The sequence below is a fragment of the Charadrius vociferus genome, unplaced genomic scaffold (genome assembly GCF_000708025.1).
Source record: "Charadrius vociferus isolate BGI_N301 unplaced genomic scaffold, ASM70802v2 scaffold90, whole genome shotgun sequence".
In the NCBI taxonomy this organism is placed as follows: domain Eukaryota; kingdom Metazoa; phylum Chordata; class Aves; order Charadriiformes; family Charadriidae; genus Charadrius; species Charadrius vociferus.
In genome coordinates, this window is record NW_009647222.1 from 9766693 (window position 1) to 9788769 (window position 22077).

A 22077-nucleotide genomic window follows, 5' to 3' on the forward strand; every position below is an offset into this window, starting at 1 on the left:
CAGCTCCTGTGCCCTCAGGGCAGTGCAATGGTACAATGAGAGTTAATTTAAGCTCAAGAGGCTGTAAGCTCTTGCTCTTGGCTCTAGAGCCTGGAGTCCTGGAGATGGTTATGGCAACTGCTGGCTATGAGCCTACCTCAGCTGGCTCCGTGGAAAGAGCAGGCTTGTTTCAGCCTCCCTATCCCACTGCTAGGAAAAGCTTGCAGCTCTTAAGCTTTGTTTATTTAAATGCAAAGCAAGGCACAGTATAAACTGAAGCATGTTTTTTCTGGAACAATAACTTTTGCCCTATAGTTTGCTAAATTGAATTTTCATAGTGCAACATCCATAACCTAGTCTAAAAATACACGCTGGTTCAGTAATACAGATCTCTTTAAATGGATTTTATTTAGCCTTTGTTATACTAATGACAAACAGAAGAACGGTAATGAGGTTAATATTGTTCCTAATACAAGTAAGAAAACTATTATTAAGAATATTATTATTATTATTGTAATTATCAATTTCTTGTTAAATGATCTCTTATTACATATCCCAATAATTATTAGGGTTCTGTCAAACTAGATCACAATTAACATAAGATGTCTGCTCTGAGAAATTTTAGTTTAAATGTCTCTTCTTGCTTGAATATGCATTTAAGGGGATTAATCAACAGTTTAAGTGACTTTGTAAGCTCTGCAGAATTGACCCCGTAGCAAGAAAACCTTGCAAGATATTGTGGGAGTATTGTGCAAGAACACACCCACACTGAAATTTTCAAAACTAGTTAAGTCTCACTTTCATGGATGACTTTGGCACTTAGGATTGTCATTATCAGCTTTGTTGAGCCATCCTCACACTGTGCAGATGCATGAGGTGCTTCTTGCCCAGATGGGCTGTGCTTACACTATGAAAATAAGAGACTGATACGGGTTTAGCAAGTTAGCGCTTAGTGAAGTTATGTACATTTCCATAGCCCATCCCAGAGCAATGCAGAATACCTTATTAGTGTGTGTAAGTGTTGCGAGCTTTTTCTTCTCTAATTTTTAGTGTCCTGCTCCATAAAATGAGATAATATTATGACAGCACTGTGCTCTATGGAAAGTATTTACCAAGATCTCCTCAGACTGGTGGTGGTTCTGCCCTTCCCTTAAATGCTTCACTTCCTTTAGCATCTTGACTGAGACTTTCCTAAGGTGCTGTATTTTTTTTTAAATTAGAAATAGTTAATTTACAGTGTGAGAAAGATCTGTAGCTGGATCTGTATCTGTCAAACCCACAAGCATTTTGGAGAGGACTTTCTGCTTTGCCTTCCTTGGTAGGAAGAACCTTTACCTACTGTCTGTCAATATTACCTAGAACAACTACAAGACTAACACAGCAGAAAACCACTTTTGTTTGCTTTATAATGGGCACAGTGAGGTAGCACCTCTCAAGATCAGAGTTCCTGAAACCTAGTTACTTTCAAACCTTTTTGAAATCAACGTCTAGAATTGTTTTTCTTGGTGGTTTTTGTGTGAAATAGAAAATTTTGTAACCATGGCAATATATGTCCAAGTTATACATGAAGAATCCTAGTGAAGCAAGGCTTTAGGTGGGTCTTCGAGTTAAGATCCTGTTGATAGCTACTCCAAGTGCTCAGTTAATAGTCTAAAATGGTACATATTTTAATACTGGTGTCACTCATTGTGTGCCTGTTGTTCCAGCCCCCCTCAGTGAGGGCAGGGAGGAGAGAAACTGTGGTTTCAGTGCATGCTTCCAGTGAGAACTGAAAATCCTGAGATTTTTCTTCCAGCTGACTCTGCTGCCTGATATTTGAAATGTAAACTTGCATGATGAAGAAATACCCCAATTCAGGAAAGCAAAAAGCTTCTCAGAAATAAGTGTAAAATTTGTTCTTAAGGCTAACTGTGTTGGCTATTTTGACAAGGCTCAGGAATTGCCGCCTTTTTCACTTAGCTTTCCTCATCCTCATTTTTAAAATGGCAGCATGTCCCACCGTGGGTCTGCTGGGATATCTGAGGTATTTTTACAGTAATTCCCTCATAGTCTGAGTTGCAGACTGAAAGGTCAGAGGCAGGCAGGGTGAAGAATAGATGTGTCTGGTGGCAGTGGTGCAAGGAATCAAAGTTTTATCAAAGAATGACATTTGCTTTTGGATTGCAAGGCCAAGGGACCTAGACTTGCTGTACAAACAGCATGCTCAGCTGCCTCGGAGGGGGCTACACAGAAATGCTGCCATTTCCATCTATTGGGGAGTCAGTGTTGGCATCCATTCCTCTTTCTTATCAGGCGTTTGGAGGCATTATTCACTAGTCACCACTTAGTGAGTTTTTGTTCACAATTTATAGCATCTTCTCCCTGGGGTACGTGGTGCCTGGAAGGTCCAGAAACCTGTGTTAATAAAGCAGAGACGTGGTGGGGTGGAATAAAGACAACATTGTTTTGTGTGCAAGAAAACATTGCCCTGTCAGATGCTTTCTCATTTTTCCATCCGTGCTGTCATCCTGGCTTGTTTCACCAAACCTTCTGGCGCTGTTCCCGTGTCTCCCTCGGGGGAGCAGGATGAGATGTATGCATGATAGGGAAGTGAGGGGCTGTGAAGACACGGCCAGCTGGCAGGATCCAGCACAGGGCCCAGCTCAGGCACGGAGCTGTAACAGCACAGCGATGGGAGACCACGGCTCCCACCGTGCTTTCAGCCAGGCTCCCTGGGTGGTGGCTTGAGAAAGCAACGCTGCCTTCATTTGTTGAGAAGAGATTGGAAGGGCAGGAGTTCTTCTTGCTGGTTTTTAGATTTCAGTTTTTGTTTCTTAGATTGCTTCAGAGGAAGGATGTGTTTCTCTTCAAAGCTGTTCTCCCTAATAGGTTCTTCTTTGGGGTTCAGCTGGTGAAAATGATTGAGATGGCATATGCGTGTAGAGCTTGTGCCTGAGGGGGTGGTTTCCCTGCTTACCTGAGCTAGCAGCTTTATTAACCCTGCCGTAAGTCATTCTGACAGGCCCGGTTCCTAGATGGCTGCTGAGATTTGAGCTCTTTGTGTCGGCTTTTTAAGCATAGGGAAGGGAGGAAAGAAATTCCTCCATTGAGGCATAAGGCTATATCCCATAGTTTTGGAAGGGACCCATAGATATGTTAAGAAAGTTTTTGACTCGGGTAAAAGCACTTCCAGCCTCCAGGAGTCACATGCCATATCTCCAAAATTCTGGAGAGGCTCAGAAACATTTGAGCCCACCTCTGTCAGGGGGGCTGTGTCATAACAGAGCCAAGGATGCTGTTATAAATCTGTTTTGAAACTGAGTGTCACTGCATGGTAACTCTCTGTTGGGTAGGAGACTTCGTATTCATGCAGAAAATTACCTCAAGGAGAGAAAACCCAGTAACAAGGAAATATTATTCATTGTGAAATCCCTAGTTGGGCTTTTTATGCTCCCTGTGTTTCCTTGGTGGATGTGTTCCTGACAGGCGTGTGGCTGCTGGCTTCAGTAGTACGCCTGCTGTAGGAGAGCTGCCCTTGTGCCCGGAGAGCTTTGCCGGCACACCGGAGCCCTGACCTGGGGGCAGCTGTCCGTGTTGCTTCAGCTCCAGACCTCTCCGGAGAGCGAGGCTGCCAATTGTGTCAAATTGTTGGTTGACACCATGACATGAACGAGCGCCCTTGGGGACTTTTAAGATGGGGCTGACAAACTCTGTCTAACTTGTGTTCCAGGCACGATGTTGACTCTGGTCTCAGGAGGAGAATTGTTAGTGAGTTTGTTGGCTGCAAATATATATATACACATCTCCCAAACATCCATTTGGCTGTCAGCCTGATAAATGCCACTGTTCTGGGAGTGAGCCCTCCTTTGTCAGCTGTTTCACCTCTACCTCTACAAAACTTAGCGAGCATGCTTTATCCAGTTTTCTCCTCTGGGATTCTGAAAGATGCTGAATGCTGCAGAGCCCCTAATGAGCTTCTCCATTACTAATGCTGTCTCAGTTTTTAACTCCATCTTCCTTTCCAGAAACGCGAAGGCCTCCTTCAGACCACTCATGTTACGGAGGAGCTGACGACTACGACAGAGTAAGAGCAAAACACTTCAGCTTTGGATTGTGTCTGTGGTGCATGATGTGAGACCGTTTACAAAGATGAAAGAGAGACTTAAGTCTTCCCCTCACCCCTGTTAAATTAACAAAATCCTTTAATGTGGTGCTTCTTTAACTATAAAGGAATAACTTGGTCTCTGGAAATATGTTACGGAGGAGAAAAGTGTCGTCTTGACATTTGTGTGTTACAAAAGCTTTTAACTGAATAGTTCATTGAGTGTGACCTCTGTGGGCCTTCCTCCCCCTCCCCCCCGCCTTCTGGAGGTAGCCATATATAACTAATTTCTGCTCAGTGCTGTTTCCTCTCTCAAGTGAAGGGCCAATGTAGATATTTTGGGGAAGAATTAGTTTGACAAAAGGCAATTCTTTGAAATACCTGTGAAAACTGGAGTGATACCCTGTTAAAATTGTAAGGAGAGACGATCTTTTTTTCAATAGTACGGCAGCGCTAGAGCTCCACAAAAATAATGAATTAAATAAATAAGCTAGTTCCCTCTCCAGTTTTTGCAATGGATTACTTTCTTTATGTTTTTACAGTCCTTTTTTTAAGGAGAAGGCTAGACATGCACTTTGGCTGCAAATAAAAGCTGAGATTTTCCTTCCTGTAGCCTGAAGGCAACTATTCTAAGAGGGGCTTACATGAGCCCTCCTTCAGTTTATCAGGGTATTGGCTCCCTGTAGAGTTGGCTCAGCTTTCCATGACTTTGAAGATAAATGAAGTACCATGTGGCTAGCTCAGTGGGGAAGATCTTTCAGATGGAAACGCTCAAAAATGAGATCATAACATCTCTGTGTGGACATTAAAGATCTCATAGTGTTTTTTGTAGGATCAGAGCTCTGCCTCAGGTTTGTTGGCCAAAATTCCTCCCCTTGCTCTTATGCTCTTGAACAATGTAGTTATCTTGTCCTCTCCTTCAGATGTGGTTTGTAAGATGTAATCTGCGGAGTGGGGTTTAGACGTTTTTTAGCAAGAAAGATGTTTACAGATTTGCATGTGTGTTTATACATGTATTTTATGAAGTTATTTAATATTACACAATATTAAGAGGTTTACTGTTTAATGTATTGTGTACATATATAAGTATAGCTACAGAAAATGCAGTGATCAGCAAAATCCAACATTCATTGAATACTTTCAAATTCCTCCGTGCAAATCAGGGCCTGATTCTCAGCTGATAAACATCTGCATATGTCTGGTGATGTCACTGGCTGTGTCTATAATTCATATGTGGCAGTTTCATTTACATAATATCCAGATATGATCTATGTTTTCTTTCTTCAGAGAAAACAGATTAAAGTGAGATAGATAGCCTTGCTCCTTCTGAGCTGTGTGATGTAGCGCCTGATGACTGTATTTGTGGAAACTGTACACAGAAGTACATTTGTTCATTCACTCAACATAAAAATAGTTATACATAAGAAATCATAATTATGTGTAAAACATAATTAGGCATTTCCTTTCATTTCAAATGGATCTCCCTGACATCACTGGTGGTCTGCTGGGGACATTCCTGCAGCACGTTGAGTCTGGTCTGCAACACGCTCAGCCTCCTGACTTTGTAGGAGCGGTTAGCCCTCGGCGTCTTGCAGGAAAAAGCCCCATTAAGCCCATGTTCTTGTCTTTTCTAAGTGATTATTCATGAACTAACCCAGTATTTTTGAATGCTCTGACTTGCAGGATGATGATGGGAAGATTTGGTAAGTAACAAAGTTGACTCTGAAATTTTTTTAATTTATGTCAGGCACAGAAATCTTGCCTGTTTTCGTTCAGCAGATCAAGACAATGGATTGAGCAATTCTGTGGGGTTGGAATGTATTGCGGGGACAGGTTTTATTACTCCACACAGATGTGGAACATAATGGGTAGAACCAGATCATCCAGTATACTGTTTGTGCTCTTTAGACTGGTCTCTGTTGACTTGTTTTCGTTTGTAAGTAATGAATAGCGAAAATGCTGCACAGGGCAATATTTCCTCATACTGTTGTTAGTGACTTTCAAGTAAAAATCTTGCAACCCTCAGCGATAAGAGTTACACCTTCTTCATAATGTGACCATTTTAATACATATATGAATGAATACATGAAAATGACTGAAGTAAAGGTACGAGGTCTAAGAAAGGTCTGGTTATCTGTTCCCTTTCAGTGACCAGTCAGCCCCCTCTAATTCGTGTGCATGGAGTATTTTATCTCCTTAATGTTTACTAGATTTTTAGAGTTTAGACCTTGCCAACCGTAGATTTGGTCTTCTAAACAAAAACCAATTTTTTGGTGTTGCTGCCGAGAGACTTCTCTTTTTGCATTTAATTTTGTTAGTGGCATTAAGTCACTTCTTCTCACTGAAGAGATGTGGCTCCTGTACAGGACATTGTGTGATGATGAACAAGTCATTTAGTTTCTCTGTTCCCTGGTTATAATATGTGGGCACTACCATTCCGCCTCTTGCAGAGTATCTATGTTAATAATTAATAAGGTACTCTGAAAATAAGTAATGTCAGAGGGCTACAGGTGCTAAATAACATATCTTCAGATACCAAAGGAATTTGGATAATAAATATGTTTGTTTATTTAACAATAGAAAACTATTAAAATGTGTTTTGTAAATAAAAAGAATTTGAACCTGGAAAAACTGTTAAAAACTATGTTGAAATTTTGAACAACTTAAAACCCAGACATTTTTCCAGCATTTTTATGCCTTTTTTTTAAATGCAACTGCAATTGGTTAGATTTCTAATTTTTTCATGTTTTACCTGATAATACTTGTTATCCAAAAAACTCAGTGTTCAGAAAATTTCAGTCAGTCCAAAGTTGCGACAATGTGAAATGTTGCACTAATATAGTCAATTTAATAGATTTTAGATTGGATTAGGTATTGTTATACAATGCTTTAAAGGTCTAAACTTAGTTTACATATTCATACTGTATATAAGCTTTGCTCTTCATACACTGCTGAATCAGATTTCACTCGTGTTCAGTTTTAAGTGTTACAGAAGTCAGGGGCACTACCAGTAATTTTAAATTAACCAAAGGAATATCTGATTTTGGTGCTGAGTGGTGGATGCAACCATAGCTGTCGCCGTAGCTGTAGTGCACCAAAACCAGATGGTGTTTGGATGGCTCATTGTTTAAGTTAGGATTGGGGCGTAGTCCAAATTTGTATTTCATTTTAATTTTTCTTCCACCTGCGTATTTTGTGTACCAATTATGAATAGCAGAAGAGGGGAATCAGTGAATGATACGTTTATTTTCAGTTATCTCTAAAATTCCCAGGGGAGTTTGCTTTGGCATTTAGTTAGACACCAAAATAGGGTGATAACTTTTACATTCAGTCTTGATTACGTGGTTTTCTGAGAAAGACCTTTAAGCTTGAAACACGTAACCTGCTTCCCATACTTGGCTGTTGGAGGTGTATTGATTTATTATTTTTTCTCCCCTAAAACCAGAGCGTGATGCCTTTGACACACTTTTTGATCATGCACCAGACAAACTCAGCGTAGTCAAAAAGGTAAAAAATAAAATTCAAGTTTTATTTTCTACATTGCTTTTTTTCTTATGTTTTTGAAAAGATATCCAGAAAGATCTGGAAAATAGCAGAAGAGGATTCTGAAATAGTGAAAATGGTATTTATCCTCCTAAGATCACTGTTTCGAAGCCAGGTGATGCCTGAATTGGTTGGCTTTGGTCAGGCTTGTCTCATTACTCTGGTTTATTGGCCAAGGCTTTTCTACGTAGCCCTGCTAGATTCAGTCAAAATGATGCAGGATAGAAAAGGCTACTCTGCGAAGTGTTTGCAGTGGTACAGATCATTCTAACTGGGCAATCATACACACTTTTATATAGAATCATAGAATCATCTAGGTTGGAAGGGACCTTTAAGATCATTGAGCCCAGCCATCAACCTAACACTGCCAAAACCACCACTAAACCATGTCCCTAAGCACCATGACTACCCATCTTTTAAATACCTCCAGGGATGGTGATTCAACCACTTCCCTGGGCAGCCTGTTAATATCCCAGGTGCTGTCCTCCAGTGAGGAGGGGCTGGGCCATAAGCTAATGAGCGGCTGGTGGTGGTGACTCCTTCTCTAGGCTCAACGGCAGCCAGAGTTGTGTGTGTGTCTTCAGCCTCAGTCTCCCCAAGAAGCACTTGCTGTTTGGTTTTCAGCTCATTCTTGTATTAAAGATGATCTTCCACAACTGCAAGATATTTTCTGCAGTACCCTGAAATGTGATTCACCCACCCATAAATAAGTTTGCTAAATATAAAGCTTTTACAGAAGAGTTGCTTTTGTCCCAGGGCTCTTCTACTTAACACCAATTCATATGGTCCTCTGGTCTCTCCTCCAAGGCATCTCTTTGTGTCATCACAAAGCACACCTATCCAGGCATATTCTTGACATGGCTCTTTGTGCTAGGCAGAGCAGAGGGGTAAAGTAGCTGTTGATCTCTGCCAGCTCTTGTTAGTTTTAGAGAACACATAAGGAAGAGACTCCATGTTGTTCCATCATCTATTTCCATTGTGGCTGTTAAGCTATTTATTAGAACAGTAGTATGCAAAGATCAGTGTTGTAATTTGTCCCTTGGCTTCATATGAAACAGAGGATGTGTGCATTTAAAAGAATGCTTTAAAGTGTCCGGAAGATTTTATCTTTCCAGCCTGAAACATCTTCTAGAACGGTGATTTTAAAGTTGATAGACAATTGACTTAACTCTCCCCATGCAATAGAAGTGTTAACACCCAACTCTGTCCCTGTTGGAAGTGTTGTAAGCAGGCTGGCAGATCTCTGTGCTTCAGTACATTAGCACGTATCTGGCTCATAGCAGGAGGATCTTGCATGCCTGCTTCCTGTGGGAATAGACATGCCAGGCTTGGGTTACAACCTGACTGTAATTTGCTAGTTGATATGCACACATCGCTCCAGGAACAGAGGTGTGTGCGGAACAGGGTACTGTTGGCATCTTCTTTTGGGAGTCTTAGCAAGGTGCTGCTGATGCCTTGCTCCCAGGCAGTGGATCTTCTCCCAAGAACCTGAAGAGATTAGCGTGGACAGTAAGCGCACCTACTGCTTGCTTCATCTTCACAAAGAACCTACAAAAGAACCAATTTTCACAAATCACAGCTTTTTCCCAGGACACTAAAGTATGTTTTATGTGCAAGGAAAAAGAAGTAGTAAGCTGTATGTAATAGCACCATCTGGTGACCTCTGGCATATGGTGCAACAAAAATGACTATACGACTGAGTTGTTTTCAGTTTTATGTACTTATTTATGCAAAAGCAAATAGCACACATGCATATTTATTAAGCTTTAAAAAAGTCTTAAAAGATTATGTTAACCCTTTCACATAGACACTGACTGTAGTGTCTGACATTACTGGTTCTGGTGTTTTCTTTTATAGTCTCTGATCACCTTTGTGAACAAACACTTGAATAAACTGAATTTGGAAGTAACGGAGTTAGAAACCCAGGTAGGAGACTTTGTCTTTTTGTATGTAATCTAACTGTGTAAATTGCAAGTCTGGGCCGTTGCTCCACAAAACCTTGTTATAGAACTGTTTGTCTTTGGGCATGTTAATTTATGGGATCAGGGCTCTTGTCTTTTCAGTAGTAATGACTTTCACTGATGCTTGTTACCTTTACTCACGTTTACACATACTTCATATTGCTGTTGATTTGTATTATAAGGTGAAATTCTTGGATATTTAATAGGATCGTATTAATGAGCGTAGAATATGGGTAAATTTCAGGGCAGCTTGTCTCTAGGATCAAAGTGGAGTGCTGCAAAGCAGTTGCTGTAGTTATGGGTGGATGGTGGGTTGTGTCTCTTCTAGCTGTGAGGGTTCACGATGAACTGGAATAAGCTCTTAATAGCTGGCTGCCTGTGGCTCTCAGGAGGAGTGTGGACTGCAGCGTGCACTTCATCATAGAGATATCAGTGCTAGCTTTGATCACATCAAAGTGGGACTGGAAACATTTTGCTGTTGCAGCAAAGGGCTTCATATTCTTCTCTTTATCCTGCTATCCTGTGAGCACATGCACTGGGCTTGCTTCTCAGCAGTGTGGATTAATGACTTGTAGCTCCTGCAGTACTGCGTGCTGCAGTGGCTTGACTGCCAGAGATATTCAGGTTAGTTTGTTTAAAGCTAGTGGAGGTGACTGTCAGCCACCACGGTGGGCTCTGAGGAGTTCTCTGCCTCTCCCGCAGAACTGGGTACCAAATATGCTTGGAAACCTTAAGCAAGTGTGAATTTCAGTGTCAGTGGGGTGGTCGTCACTTTACAGATAAAATTTAGCAATTTTCAGGCATGGGCTTGGCTAAGCAGAAGCAGATAGTCTTTCCAGAGTTCACTGAACTGTGGAGAGATGGTTATCTTATTGTCCTGGGAAAAAAAAAAAAGCATACAAGTAGTATGCATAATTGGTTTGAGCCTGGCTTAGTTTAATACCAGTCATTCACTGCTATTTTATAGCTTTGCTGAAATAAATGGGTGACTGGATCTGATCTGTCACAAGAAATTGTTGCTTAATGCCTTGGAAGTACCCAAGAATTTATTTTTTAAAAGGTTAGAGCATGTCACATATGCCATATCAGGATCATAGTGAGAAGTCTGTTAGAAATACATAACGTTACCTGCCTTACCCAGTAAGTAGTTGTCCTGTCTGGTAGGAATACTGAATAGTATTGCTGAAAGTATTTAGTTTATTATTTAGTATTTACCGAAACTGTAAACAATCTATTTTGACTTGGGAAAAAAAAAATAATTCTTCCTACCTGTGAAGGGGGACTTAATTTCAAGTTGTTATTTAGGGCAGAGATTTGAATGTTCAACACACATGACTTAAGAGGGATCATGGTTGAAATGACCAGGTGCTGTAGTAGTAGGGCTGGGTGGATATAATGTGCAAACATGTTTCCCAGGAAGTCTTTTTGGTTTTGGTTTTTTTTTTTTTAAATCAAAAAAACTTTGTTAAATACTATAGTGAAGTTGGCAAGATTGCTCAAGCAAATAAAATGAATGTGAGGAAAAGCGAGAACAGATATACATACTCTAAGCTCTCCCCAAAGTATTGAGTAGCCTAGTAAATAGGTAACTGGCTGGAGATAAAGAAGATCTGGTTTTCAGTCCCTGCCTATTCAGACCAAATACTTTGCACAACTAAGGAGTACAAATTGTAGATAACTCCCAGGTGAATTGCTTGTAATTTCTTCTGCTTAGAGCTATTTACTGTATGAAAGTATTTTAAATAGTCATTGGCACATGATCTTGCATGGGTTAATGCTATAGCAATAGCTGATGGGCTTCCTTGTTTTGCTCAGGAAACAAGAGTAAGGGAAATAATGCTACCAGATGTAGGGAGAAAGCCTTGTATCCTGTGTTTTTTTGTTTTCTTTAGAGAACTGACAAGAAAGCAGCTATATCAACAGGCTTTTAAGAAAAGACTGATTTAGCTTGCTCAGCTGCACTGGTGATTGCTAGAGTATAGGTGAATCCAGGGAGCAGATGAAACAAAGCCCTAAATCCTTGTTACACTTGCTGTCAATTCCTTGCTGTGCCTGAAAGTAGCAGTCTGTGACTCCTGAACCATCTTGCACTTCTGTGCTAGCAAACAACAGTGGTAGAAATCAAAGTACGTAATTTGGGCTAAGCATTTTTTCTTCTGCTTGTTTACAAATGTTTATTTGAAAGCAGATGCTGTCACCTAGGAGTGTCATCAGTATTTCTATTTAGTTTGCAGATGGCGTTTACTTGGTTTTGCTCATGGGTCTCCTTGAAGACTATTTTGTTCCACTTCACAACTTCTACTTAACACCTGAAAGTTTTGATCAAAAGGTGGGTAGAAACTCCAGGTTATATTCTTTTTGCTTTGTTAGCACATGATATTTTCCAGTCATTGTGTCCTTTCGCTTTGTGCCCAGTAAATCAGAACCTGGTATATTTTTCTCTTCAGGTCTTTGGCTGTAGCAAAGTTGCACCGGCTGTGACATTTCATAGTTAATACCACTAAAAGTTGCTTGTGAAATGAAAAGGTAAATTCCCCATAGTTAAGGAAGAAAGGTATTCTGTTACCTAGCATCAAATGACACATAAAACTCATTAATATCCAGAATGAATAAATTAGTAATAAGTGCTTTGTACTGTATAGCACTTGGCATAATCAAAGTGATTTATATAATTGTAGCACTGCCTGAAGTGTTTCTGTGCACAGGGGTGCCTTATTGTGCTAGACAGCAGAGCTGATGCCTGGCTTTGCCTGGTATGTACCACGTAAATAGGCAAGAAAGGCAGAAGGTGAGAGATGGGAAGCTCTACTTTAGCTGCATCCTGTACACTGGGATTGACATGGAGATAGAGCTTCTTCCCAAGGTCGCAGAACGTCATCCTTAAAAACTGCCCCCTCATCTCAGTAGTATCAGTTGCCTAATACCCATTAGTTCTTTTTCTGTAGTTTATTCAGTGTTCCTACAAACCAAGTGAATAAATATCATTAGTTGATATGTAAATGAGATAACTGTAGTAGAAGAGCTGGTACCTGGGCCATGATCTTTGGTTGATCTGGGATTAGAAACCGTATGTTGAGTGCTCACAGGTAACATGTTTTAGAGCTGATCTAAAGCCAAGATGGATGCCCTGATCCTGTCAGGGAGGGAGCATGCAATAAATTGCCTCTCTGAGGTCAGTTTGTGAGGACGGGCATCTGGTTCTGTGTCCAGTTCCCGACAGGAGCATTGCCAGCGTTACTGACTCTTACTTTTGAGAGAATGTACTAGCTTGTCTTTTTTGGGTATTTCTTTCTGTTTGGTAAGGAGTGAATGACTTGCTGCCTAACAGTGTCTCGGACAAAACAAAGCTTTGAGGAAGAAGAGTGGATTCTTCGCAGTGTTGGATTGTCTTACTTGTAATCGGGGTATTGGAGATGGAGGGGGTTGAAATAAGTGTCTTGCTCTTGGCCCCACACTTGCTCCATTGTCCTGTGTCCTTCTTAGTGTTAACGATGAGAAGAGTGCTTAACACATATTTTATTGTTGTAACCAAAAATTTGCCTCTTTCTCCAGTTGTTCCTGGACATGTGTGTATTTGGTGCCTCATATCAGAATACGCTGAGCCTGGTTGTGCTGGAGTAATATATCTGCCCCCTGCTTTTTATTCTGTCGGGTTCTGCAGTGGAGAGGATGCAAGTATTGGCCGAGCTGGAGCAGGAGATGGATAGATCAGGAGTGGAGACATTGGCAAAAATTAAAAGATCGAATGCTTTGTAAGGCGAGGGCTGTTTAAAATGGTGGGAGTTTCATAATGACTTGAGCACAGATTGTTGCTGTCAACCAGCCCTCAGCACAGGTACATGCTCTCTGAGGGATGGATGGGACTTGATGATTGGTAGAATAACCCAGCTTTGCCTGGGCGGATCATATTGGGATTGCAAGAGGAAATTGAGCTGTGCCAAATGAGCGCTGTTACAGACCCAGGCTAACATGCTGAGCCTGCTGGTTCTATAGGTTATATAGGGCTTGTTGACTTCCTCAGGAGGTGACTGCTTGCTATTTGGGAGCTTAAAGGGGCCCTGAAGGCAGGAAATCAGGCTCTTGGTAAGAGGGGCTTCTTTAAGTGTTAAGTTTGTGGATGGGATGGGGATTAATGAATTTTTAATGTTGTATACTGCACAGGAACTTGATAGAGCAGTGGGAAAATGGTTATCTATTGCATCTTATACAAGCTCTCCTTTATAGCTTTCCCTTGCTTTTTTTATCCTAGTATCTAGAAATTTTGCCCTTGTAGGAATGCAGGATGCTGAGTTGTAGCCAGCACCTGTTAATGGATGATTTTGTTGTTAACAGTTTAGATTTGTAACAATTATCCAGTATTCCTGAAGCACTGTTCGGGTTTTGTATGGAGACTCTGCCTTGAGGAAAGGCGATTTATACATTAAAGGAGAGGTAAACTCTGTGTTTTTGGGAAAGGAAAAAAATATTTTCATCTTGAAAGTGATTAGTTTTGTCACAATGAATGAGGAGGAACTGTAGCAGGTAAAACGAGATTAATAAAGTCCTGAGCAATAAGCACCAGTGAAAGGGACCTTTCTTCCTTGTTGTAGGGGAGCTTTGTATGCGTAACTCCCTGATTTTCAAGATGAGTAGCTTTAATTAAATCTCTCCCCCTTGCTATGTATCTCCAGAACTGTCATTTACAGTAACAAAAATGAGCAGAATTCATAATCCAAATTACCTTGCTTAAATTTCAGTGAGCGTGGATGAGAAAGCTGCTATACAGATCTCTTTAAACCATAATGTTCACTCCTCAAAGGAGAGATTAAAAGACAACACCAACTTTCTTGCATCTCTCCTTTTTGTCCACTTTCTTTTCTCTGACTTTATGCTCATGTATAATCCTTGGTGGCTTGTTCAGGAAGCTTATTGTGTACAGTTGTACAGAAAAAGTAGCTTGTTTTGCAAGTTCACTGCACAATCTGTCTAGGAACTGCCACCACCAAGCATTTTTCGAAGCATTTTGTTTCATTAGAGAAACTTAATTTGACTTTTATCTCTGTTTTCAAGTAGAGGAAGCCAGAGCACCAAGAGATTAAGGGATTAGCACAATGTCATGCAACAAGTGTCCTGGCTCCTTGATGATGTGGCGTTGATGTTGCCTGATATGCAGCTGAGAATAACTCAGAAAAGACTCATATTTGAAAATAATTCCATTTAGTATCCTTATTTCTTCTTCTTTCTTATACACCCATATGTATTTTCTCATCTCTGTTCAGTTATCTTCTGTCAGTTCATCTTCTGTCATCAGTTCATGACAGTTCATCTTTTGTCACATTTCTTGTTGCCTGCATGGTGAGTGATCTCTTGCCTTGTAGTCAGAAACATTGATCTTTGGTACAGGCAGGAAGAACTCAACAAAATGCAGCTCTGGTGTTGTTACTGGGACCTCTCTGGCCTCTGCCATAGAGGCTGAGATTGGGGTTTAATGGGGTTTCATGGTTCATGTGGTACCCAGTCACACTTTTACACTTGAAATTTGGAAATCTTAAATTACTTCATTTGTATCAAAAAGTGAATATTTGCCCTATAATGATACAAGCTTTCATTTCTTAGTCTCTCGTATGTACTTTCTGCCATGCTTAAACATGTAACTCTGTAATATTGATTTAAATAGAATTATCATTCTCTATATCAAGTATAGAGAGAATAAAGCATTTTAAAAATTTAATTAAAAGTTTTTAATGCCTTTATAACTTTGAGATTCTAAACACTTCACCTCTTTCAGGTCCATAATGTTTCCTTTGCTTTTGAGCTGATGCAAGATGGAGGACTGAAGAAACCAAAAGCTCGCCCTGAAGGTATGGACATGCCATGTGGATTTAAACTGTATATGAAGACATAGTAGCAGATGCATTTCAACTTCAACTCCATTAGAAGGCAGTAGCAGTAGTATCACAAAGTGGAACTGTAAATGCACCGCTTGACAGTTTTCCAAAGGATTCCTTGTCTGTGTCTGGTGTATATCCTTACCTGTGTTTCTGGTCTGGAATAGATTCATTGAGGCGTACAAGTCTAGTTTTAGTGAATAATCCAAGAGGTATTCAGTGCTATATTGTAAATTTGCCTGGTATTCTCAATAACAATCCAAGCAGGAAGCTTTTCACGGTCTAATTCTCATAATTCTTACATTTAGTGCTAGTTTGGACTCTTGCGATCACATTTCAGTGACAGATAACTGAAAGGCTTTTGTTTTGTTTTGGTTTTTTTTTTTAGAAGAACCAGTAGCAAACTCTCTTCTTGATTTACGTGGACTTGGGAGTCAGAACTGAAATGTAAAAGCTGAGTTTTTTATTTAAAGTCTCTGAACCTTGAAATTAATTAATGATGAGGTCTGTATTGTTGCTTGCACTGGGAATAAAAAGAGGAATTAAAACTTTGACTGCTAAATGAGCAATTTTTATTCCTGGTGTTATAAACTACATATGTGTTAGAGGCTTCTGCAGAACAAAGAAAAATGAGGAGCCCCCCAAGAAATGTTCAGTCTGACTTGAAATGAGACAAAGTGGTGACAGTAAATAGATTAACAAATAGTGGAGCTGGTTATAGTGGGGGGAAAAAGGCAAAGACAATATTAAATGCATATGTATTCTGTCAGTACAGTTCTTTTAAATTTGGGGATGAGAAGTGCTCCTGAAGAATTCAGTGAAACAAGAAACTAACAGCGGAAAGAAAAGGAGTCCTCTGAGTATTGGAGCTGAGTCAGTGGGTATGTGAGGTGGACAAGGAAACTGGAGAAATACGAATGCACAATCAGGAATGGCAATTTATTTTGAGTGGAAGGGTTAAAGAGATTGCAGTAGGAGACCAGGTATGCTAGATAAGCCTGTTTTGAGAGAGATAATGTTAAAAACCTAGGAGAAGACTTCTGTAGTTTAAAGCTTGTCCTTTTTTTGTTTGTTTGTTTGTTTTCATCCATTGATGTAACAGGGGAGATTACCTTCCCATAAGTCTCTATCTTATATCCTTACGTTATCGTGAGTGGTAGAACACTATAGCAGATCCTTTGTTTGCTCTGGACAAGGTGTGTAGATTCAGTAAGCAGCAGAATATATTTAAGTGTTTTATTGATTGAAAATGTAATTATTAATAGAAGTTAGAGAGCCAAATTAGCTCATAGAACATTCCTTTTTGCTGCTGCAGGATGTACGGTCTCTTGTGTGTATTCCTTCCTCTTCTGTGTGTGTACCCATTCCAGGCAGCAGTTCACAGCTGTGGAGTGAGTGTGCTCGTGAGGTGTCTGTGTGGCTGGAATTGCTTGTAAAACCGACTGTTGCTCTTGAAAAGCTGCTCCTGTGGAGAGGACAGTAACATCTTGGGCTTTGCTTGTCCCTGTAGTTTAATTGCATTTTCTGTAGGATCTTGACACTCAGTACAGTCGTGTAATATGTGTTTCTTAGAAGAAGAGTTCATTTTGCCATAGACTCTGATGCTCTGCAAAAAGTTTTGTGTATAGTATACTCTGTTAATGCCATAGTGATCAATTGTTCATTCCTAAATAGGCTGGAAAATCTGTTAGGTGAATCCATGTCCTTTAGTGCATATTGGGTAGTAAATGCCTCTTGAATTAGTTGTAGGATTTTCATGTAAAATGTTGTCTAGAGCAGAACATCACGATTATTTATTTCTGTAGCCCATGCTTTCTGTGGTGTGCAAGAAAGAGGTCTTGTTTAATATCTTAGTGTGTATTTGTACAGGTGATAAATAAAAATAAGAGCATATGGGACAGCTTCTCTTCTCTGTTCTTCCAGCCCAATTCAGTAGATTGAGCCAGCAGCAGAACTTGATGCTGAGTTATCGCAGCAAAAGTATGTTGTAGTGGATTAATTTATTAGCCTCTAACGGGGTTGTAATGGAGTGTGAAAGTTTTAAATTAATGGAATATATTAAACTATTTTGATGATTTATGGCCACTTTCAGTTAACATTGTATTAGTTGTTGTTGGTAATGTTATGACTGTGCATGTCTCATCCTAAAATAAGAAACAGGATGCTGACAATATGCTTATTCCTGGGAATGCCTGTTAGACACTGATCAATAAGAAACACTGTAATCGCCCACACAGGGAGGATGCATCTCACACTACCGTACTCTTTATTGCAGCAAAAAAAGGCATAACAAGGTCTGAAAGTTAGGAAAATGTCAAACTAGAATTACAGTATAACTTTTGCAACAGTGAAGGTGTCGTGGTTTAGGCCAAATCAGCTACTGGGGACCTGGGGGACCCCAGATAGATCTGACAGATGCTCTCCTCTACCCCTCTTCAAAGAGAGGGTCAGAGGAGGAAAAAGAGACTTACGAGTTTAGAAGGAACTAAACTACTTTAATGAAATATTAATAATAAAATAAAAAAAAAAAAACGAAATATATACAAAACCATATCAAGCTCCCGAGATGACAATCACGACACCGGCTGGCACTGGGGCAGTCCCAGGCTGGACTCAGTGACGGACGGGAACTGATTTCCGGATCTGCATTCAGGGTCGGGATTGCAGGCAGACGAACAGAGTCCTCCTCAGACGTCGGCCATTGCAGGAAGAGAAAGCTGACCTTTCGATCCCTCAGCCTTTATACTGAGCATGAGGCAGATGGGATGGAATACCCTCGTTGGTCAGTTTTGGGTCACCTGTCCTGCTCACTCCTCCTTGCAGGTGGGACCCCACTATGCTTTTCCATTTCCGACCCTCCAACGGGGCAAATAACAAAGTTGGTTGGCCTTGGTTGTTATAGCAATAAGTATAAGCAAGAGCCTCTCTGCATACCATGCCTGGGCATCAGCTATAAACATAGGTCTTATCACCCTGAGAGAGTGAACATTGTCTGCACAATATGCTGGTAATTTCAGTTGTTAGAGAGGCCCAGCTAAGAAGCGAAGTTACTGACCAAAATTGGTTCTGTTTTACCTCAAACCAGGACAGAAGGTAATTAACCATCAGTCTGAATTGTCAAGGGATGGAGGTGGAATTTCCACCACTGGAAGATTTAGAAAGAAAAACAAAAGAAAAACATGCAATGTTAAGCTTATATTTTAATACAGCCACAGGTTGGTTTGTAAGCTCAATACAGGATTTCTAAGTAAAATTCTCTAAGGATTGTGTTGTACATGAGGTCAGACTATGTGACCACAATAGTTTCTTCTGACCCCAAATTTACTGCCAAATAGAAGAGCTGGGTCTGTTCCTTCTTTTAGTGTTGGGGCCTCCCATACTTCTCATTCCTCAGGGTAATCACCAGGGATGATCAACAGCAGGTACCTAGCTCAAATTGCTGTTGGAGATTAGTAGAAGTCAGCTTTAAATGCCTCCATGAGGGCAGATGAATGGTACATGCAGCGCTGTAGTTCTCAGGCCCCTTCCAGCTCCTACTTGTGCTCTTCCTGGTGCCTTTAGCTCTTGCTCTGTCACTTCGCTGCCTCTTACTCCCATCTGCTCTCTCCGTGGGACATGCCCTGGTTTCCTAGCTGGGCTTCTAGCTTCCAGAGATGTTTCTGCTCTACCCTCCAGATTTCTGTTTCTCTCCACTGGCACCTGGATCTTGGTTTATAGCACAGGCAGTTGAACTGATGTCAGCCAGAGGCAGGAACTGGACCCTACAAGACTTGATCACATCGCTTAATGCGCTGTCAGCTGAGATGGAGGTTACAGTGGCTCAGGGAAAAGACCCATCCTGCTTCCAGTAGGAAGCTGAAAATGGGGAAAATAAAACCATTTGGGAAGAATGGGGCAAATATACACTACAAATCTCCAACCACTACAGAGCTGACTGGGACAGATTTTTGGCATTTTCATAGTACCAGCACTATTTTGTTTAATTGTTTACCAAACAAAAGTGACTGCCAGCATCAGTGGGTCAAATCTGCTGATAGTTGTCTCTTCTCCAGATATTTGCCTTGATTTCCTGGCTCTAGAAATGCATGGCTGTTGCAAAGTGTTGTTTCCCATGGTTAAATTTACATTTTAAATCCATCTCTGAGGGAACTGGGTCTTGGTACAGAGGAGCCAAAGCTGATTCTGGCTGTTACCTTACTGAGAATGCTCCTGTAGGAAGCAACTTTCTATGATACCTGGAAAAATTAGCAATGTGTTTCATATTTCAGTTATCCAGGTAAGACATCTCCTTTTTCAGACTGTACCGCTTCACAGCGGTTAGGATCTTTCCTTTCTTTGGGGTAGGAGAAGATTCTTTTGCAAATGCAAAATACAAATCATAAATGAAATATGTAAAATAATATGGGGAAAAGGGTAGAAAGAAAAGTTTGAGAGAGTACTGAAAATACAAGATAAAGTGTGGGGATTAGAGTGTTATCCAGTATGGGGTGCGAGGGAAGGGTGGAGAGATCCTGGCAAGGATTCTTCAAAACAGGCACTAGATGTTTCCCCTGGACTTCACATTAATTGTACTTAGCCTGTTAATTGTTTGCTGTCTTCCTGGTTCTTTGAATGATTTTTAATTATCTATTCTTCTGTACTTCTTCTTCCATATATATTGTTTACTGTATGTTTTTCGCTTCCTCTTCCTCCTCCTTTATTACATATTATATCCAACCTTTCTTTCCACCTCTTCAATCTTCTCTGTTATGCCTCCCCCCATAGTCCCTGGATTACGTGTCTGTTGCATTTCCTGGCATTTTATCGTACTAATAGTTGGGAGGTGCTAGCAGAAAAGCTTTTTGTTGAGAACTGTTTCAGACCTGTTCCCTTGCCTAGCATGGTAAGAGGGTTATTAAATAACAGAAAACTTTGCTTCTGCTAAAAGAATTCAGGCTTTGTTTATTCATGGACTGTATCATTGCAGAGTTGTGAATGTGTGAGGGTCCGTATCTCGTATGATGTGTGTGGCTACTTATTTGCTGCTTCTGTGGCCAGTGAAATCATCAGTAGTATTTCCCAAAGCCCTTATCGCAGGTCTCAGACAGAAGTAGACTTTCTCTGTAACCAGTTTTAGATGAGAAAGGGAATTGCCTTTCTTCTGTTTGCCAGAGAAGTTACCTGTGACTGTATTATCCTGAAGGTGTTTTGAAGTGCATCATATGGGACATTTGAAAAACTTGTCTTGGGGATGTCAGAACTGTGTGGGGTTTTTTTGTTGCTGATCCCACCAACTCAGAGATGTGGGGACTTTTGTTCCTTTGAGGTCAAATGAGGGAGAACAAAAACCAAATTAAGGATTTCTCCTTTTCTTCCGCAGATGTTGTCAACTTGGATCTGAAGTCAACCCTCAGGGTTCTATACAACCTGTTCACAAAGTACAAGAACGTTGAATGATCCTGGAAGCTGCTGAGGTCTTCATCCTTCCAACCTCCTTAGGCAGAAATTACAATAAACGCACCCTCTGCACGCTCCCTTTGTGCCTTATATTGTACTTCATGCATTCTTTTGGCAGTTGATGTGGTCTCTTTGTAGCTGTTTGTATGACAATCCCACTAAAAAAAAATGCATGTGTATTTTCACTTGAGAATGTGTAGATATTTCACACTTGTACTAGAAGATACTGTTGGGTCTGTTGTTTGTTATGATCAACAAATGTTCTTTTGATAAAGGAAACACACCACTAACTACTTCAACATGCAGGGAAAACATGAGACTTTCCTCATGGCTGGACACTCTTTGATTCTACAATAGACTTTCTTTTGCATACTACTTGCTTGCCACTGGCATTTGATTATTTTTCCAGGCTTAAGTGTTAGCAATAGAAAATCAGCATTGGAATTTATTTAGAAGCCGAGCCTTTTCAGTTAGATAAGGTTTTGTATGTTCTGTTGGGTGGGTGGGGCTGCGAGGAATTACAGGCACTATCTGAAGCTAATGGCGAAAGCTTCAGTTTTTTGTTAACCTCATACTATTCAGTGTTATTTCCATTCCGTGTTTACACAAAGTCTTGCAGTGGGATGACCATCTAATCTTTTGATGTCTATTTTTTATTTCATCTCCTTTCTAGGATAAATTTAGTTGCTAGAGCCACTGTCATCTGTTAAGCATGCAGCTTCAGTCAGGTCAGGAGCTGGTAAATAGGCACAGGCTGATTAATGCAATTTGACCCAGTCCTTTCTGAAACAAATATGGGGAATAATGATTTTGGGAGTTTAAAGGCTGACTCCTCATTTCACATAGCTTAGTTAAAGGGTCAGATTCATTCCTGTTGGAGTTATTGGCAGCTGTACAGTTCTGGAGGTCAAACTTTTATAAACAGTTTTATGTATTTTCTTTCCTAAAGAGTAAAACTGAATTCCTGTATAAATAAGAGCTCGCCTGTACTTATCGATCGCACTGGGCTGTGCAAGACATGTGGTATACATAGTGCAAGCCAATGGTTAGCACTCAAATGTGAAGCTCTTCAGTGATCAGTTGTGCTTTAAATGATTTTCATCGAGTTGCCCTGTGCCATCCCAAGAAATACTCTGCTAGGCTCTAGCCTAGTCCTGTAGTCTTTTAAGTTGTTACAGACTTCAGTGGGAATCCGTTTTAAAAAAGGATT

At 40.5% G+C, this 22077-nt stretch overlaps 1 protein-coding gene across 2 annotated transcripts in view; it reads left to right on the forward strand.

The window, feature by feature from the left end:
- Positions 1-21215, forward strand: part of PARVB (parvin, beta) — a 42325-nt gene extending 21110 nt beyond the window's left edge. Inside the window, exons 7-13 of one of the 2 annotated variants that reach the window (XM_009879706.1) lie at positions 3984-4042; positions 5744-5763; positions 7506-7567; positions 9461-9529; positions 11792-11893; positions 15332-15404; positions 20791-21215. In XM_009879706.1, coding sequence (XP_009878008.1) covers positions 3984-4042; positions 5744-5763; positions 7506-7567; positions 9461-9529; positions 11792-11893; positions 15332-15404; positions 20791-20867 — 462 coding nt within the window. In that variant the 3' untranslated portion in view covers positions 20868-21215. The remainder of the gene's footprint in view (positions 1-3983; positions 4043-5743; positions 5764-7505; positions 7568-9460; positions 9530-11791; positions 11894-15331; positions 15405-20790) is intronic. The other variant, XM_009879709.1, reaches the window with a different exon arrangement.
- Positions 21216-22077: the final 862 nt, after the last annotated feature.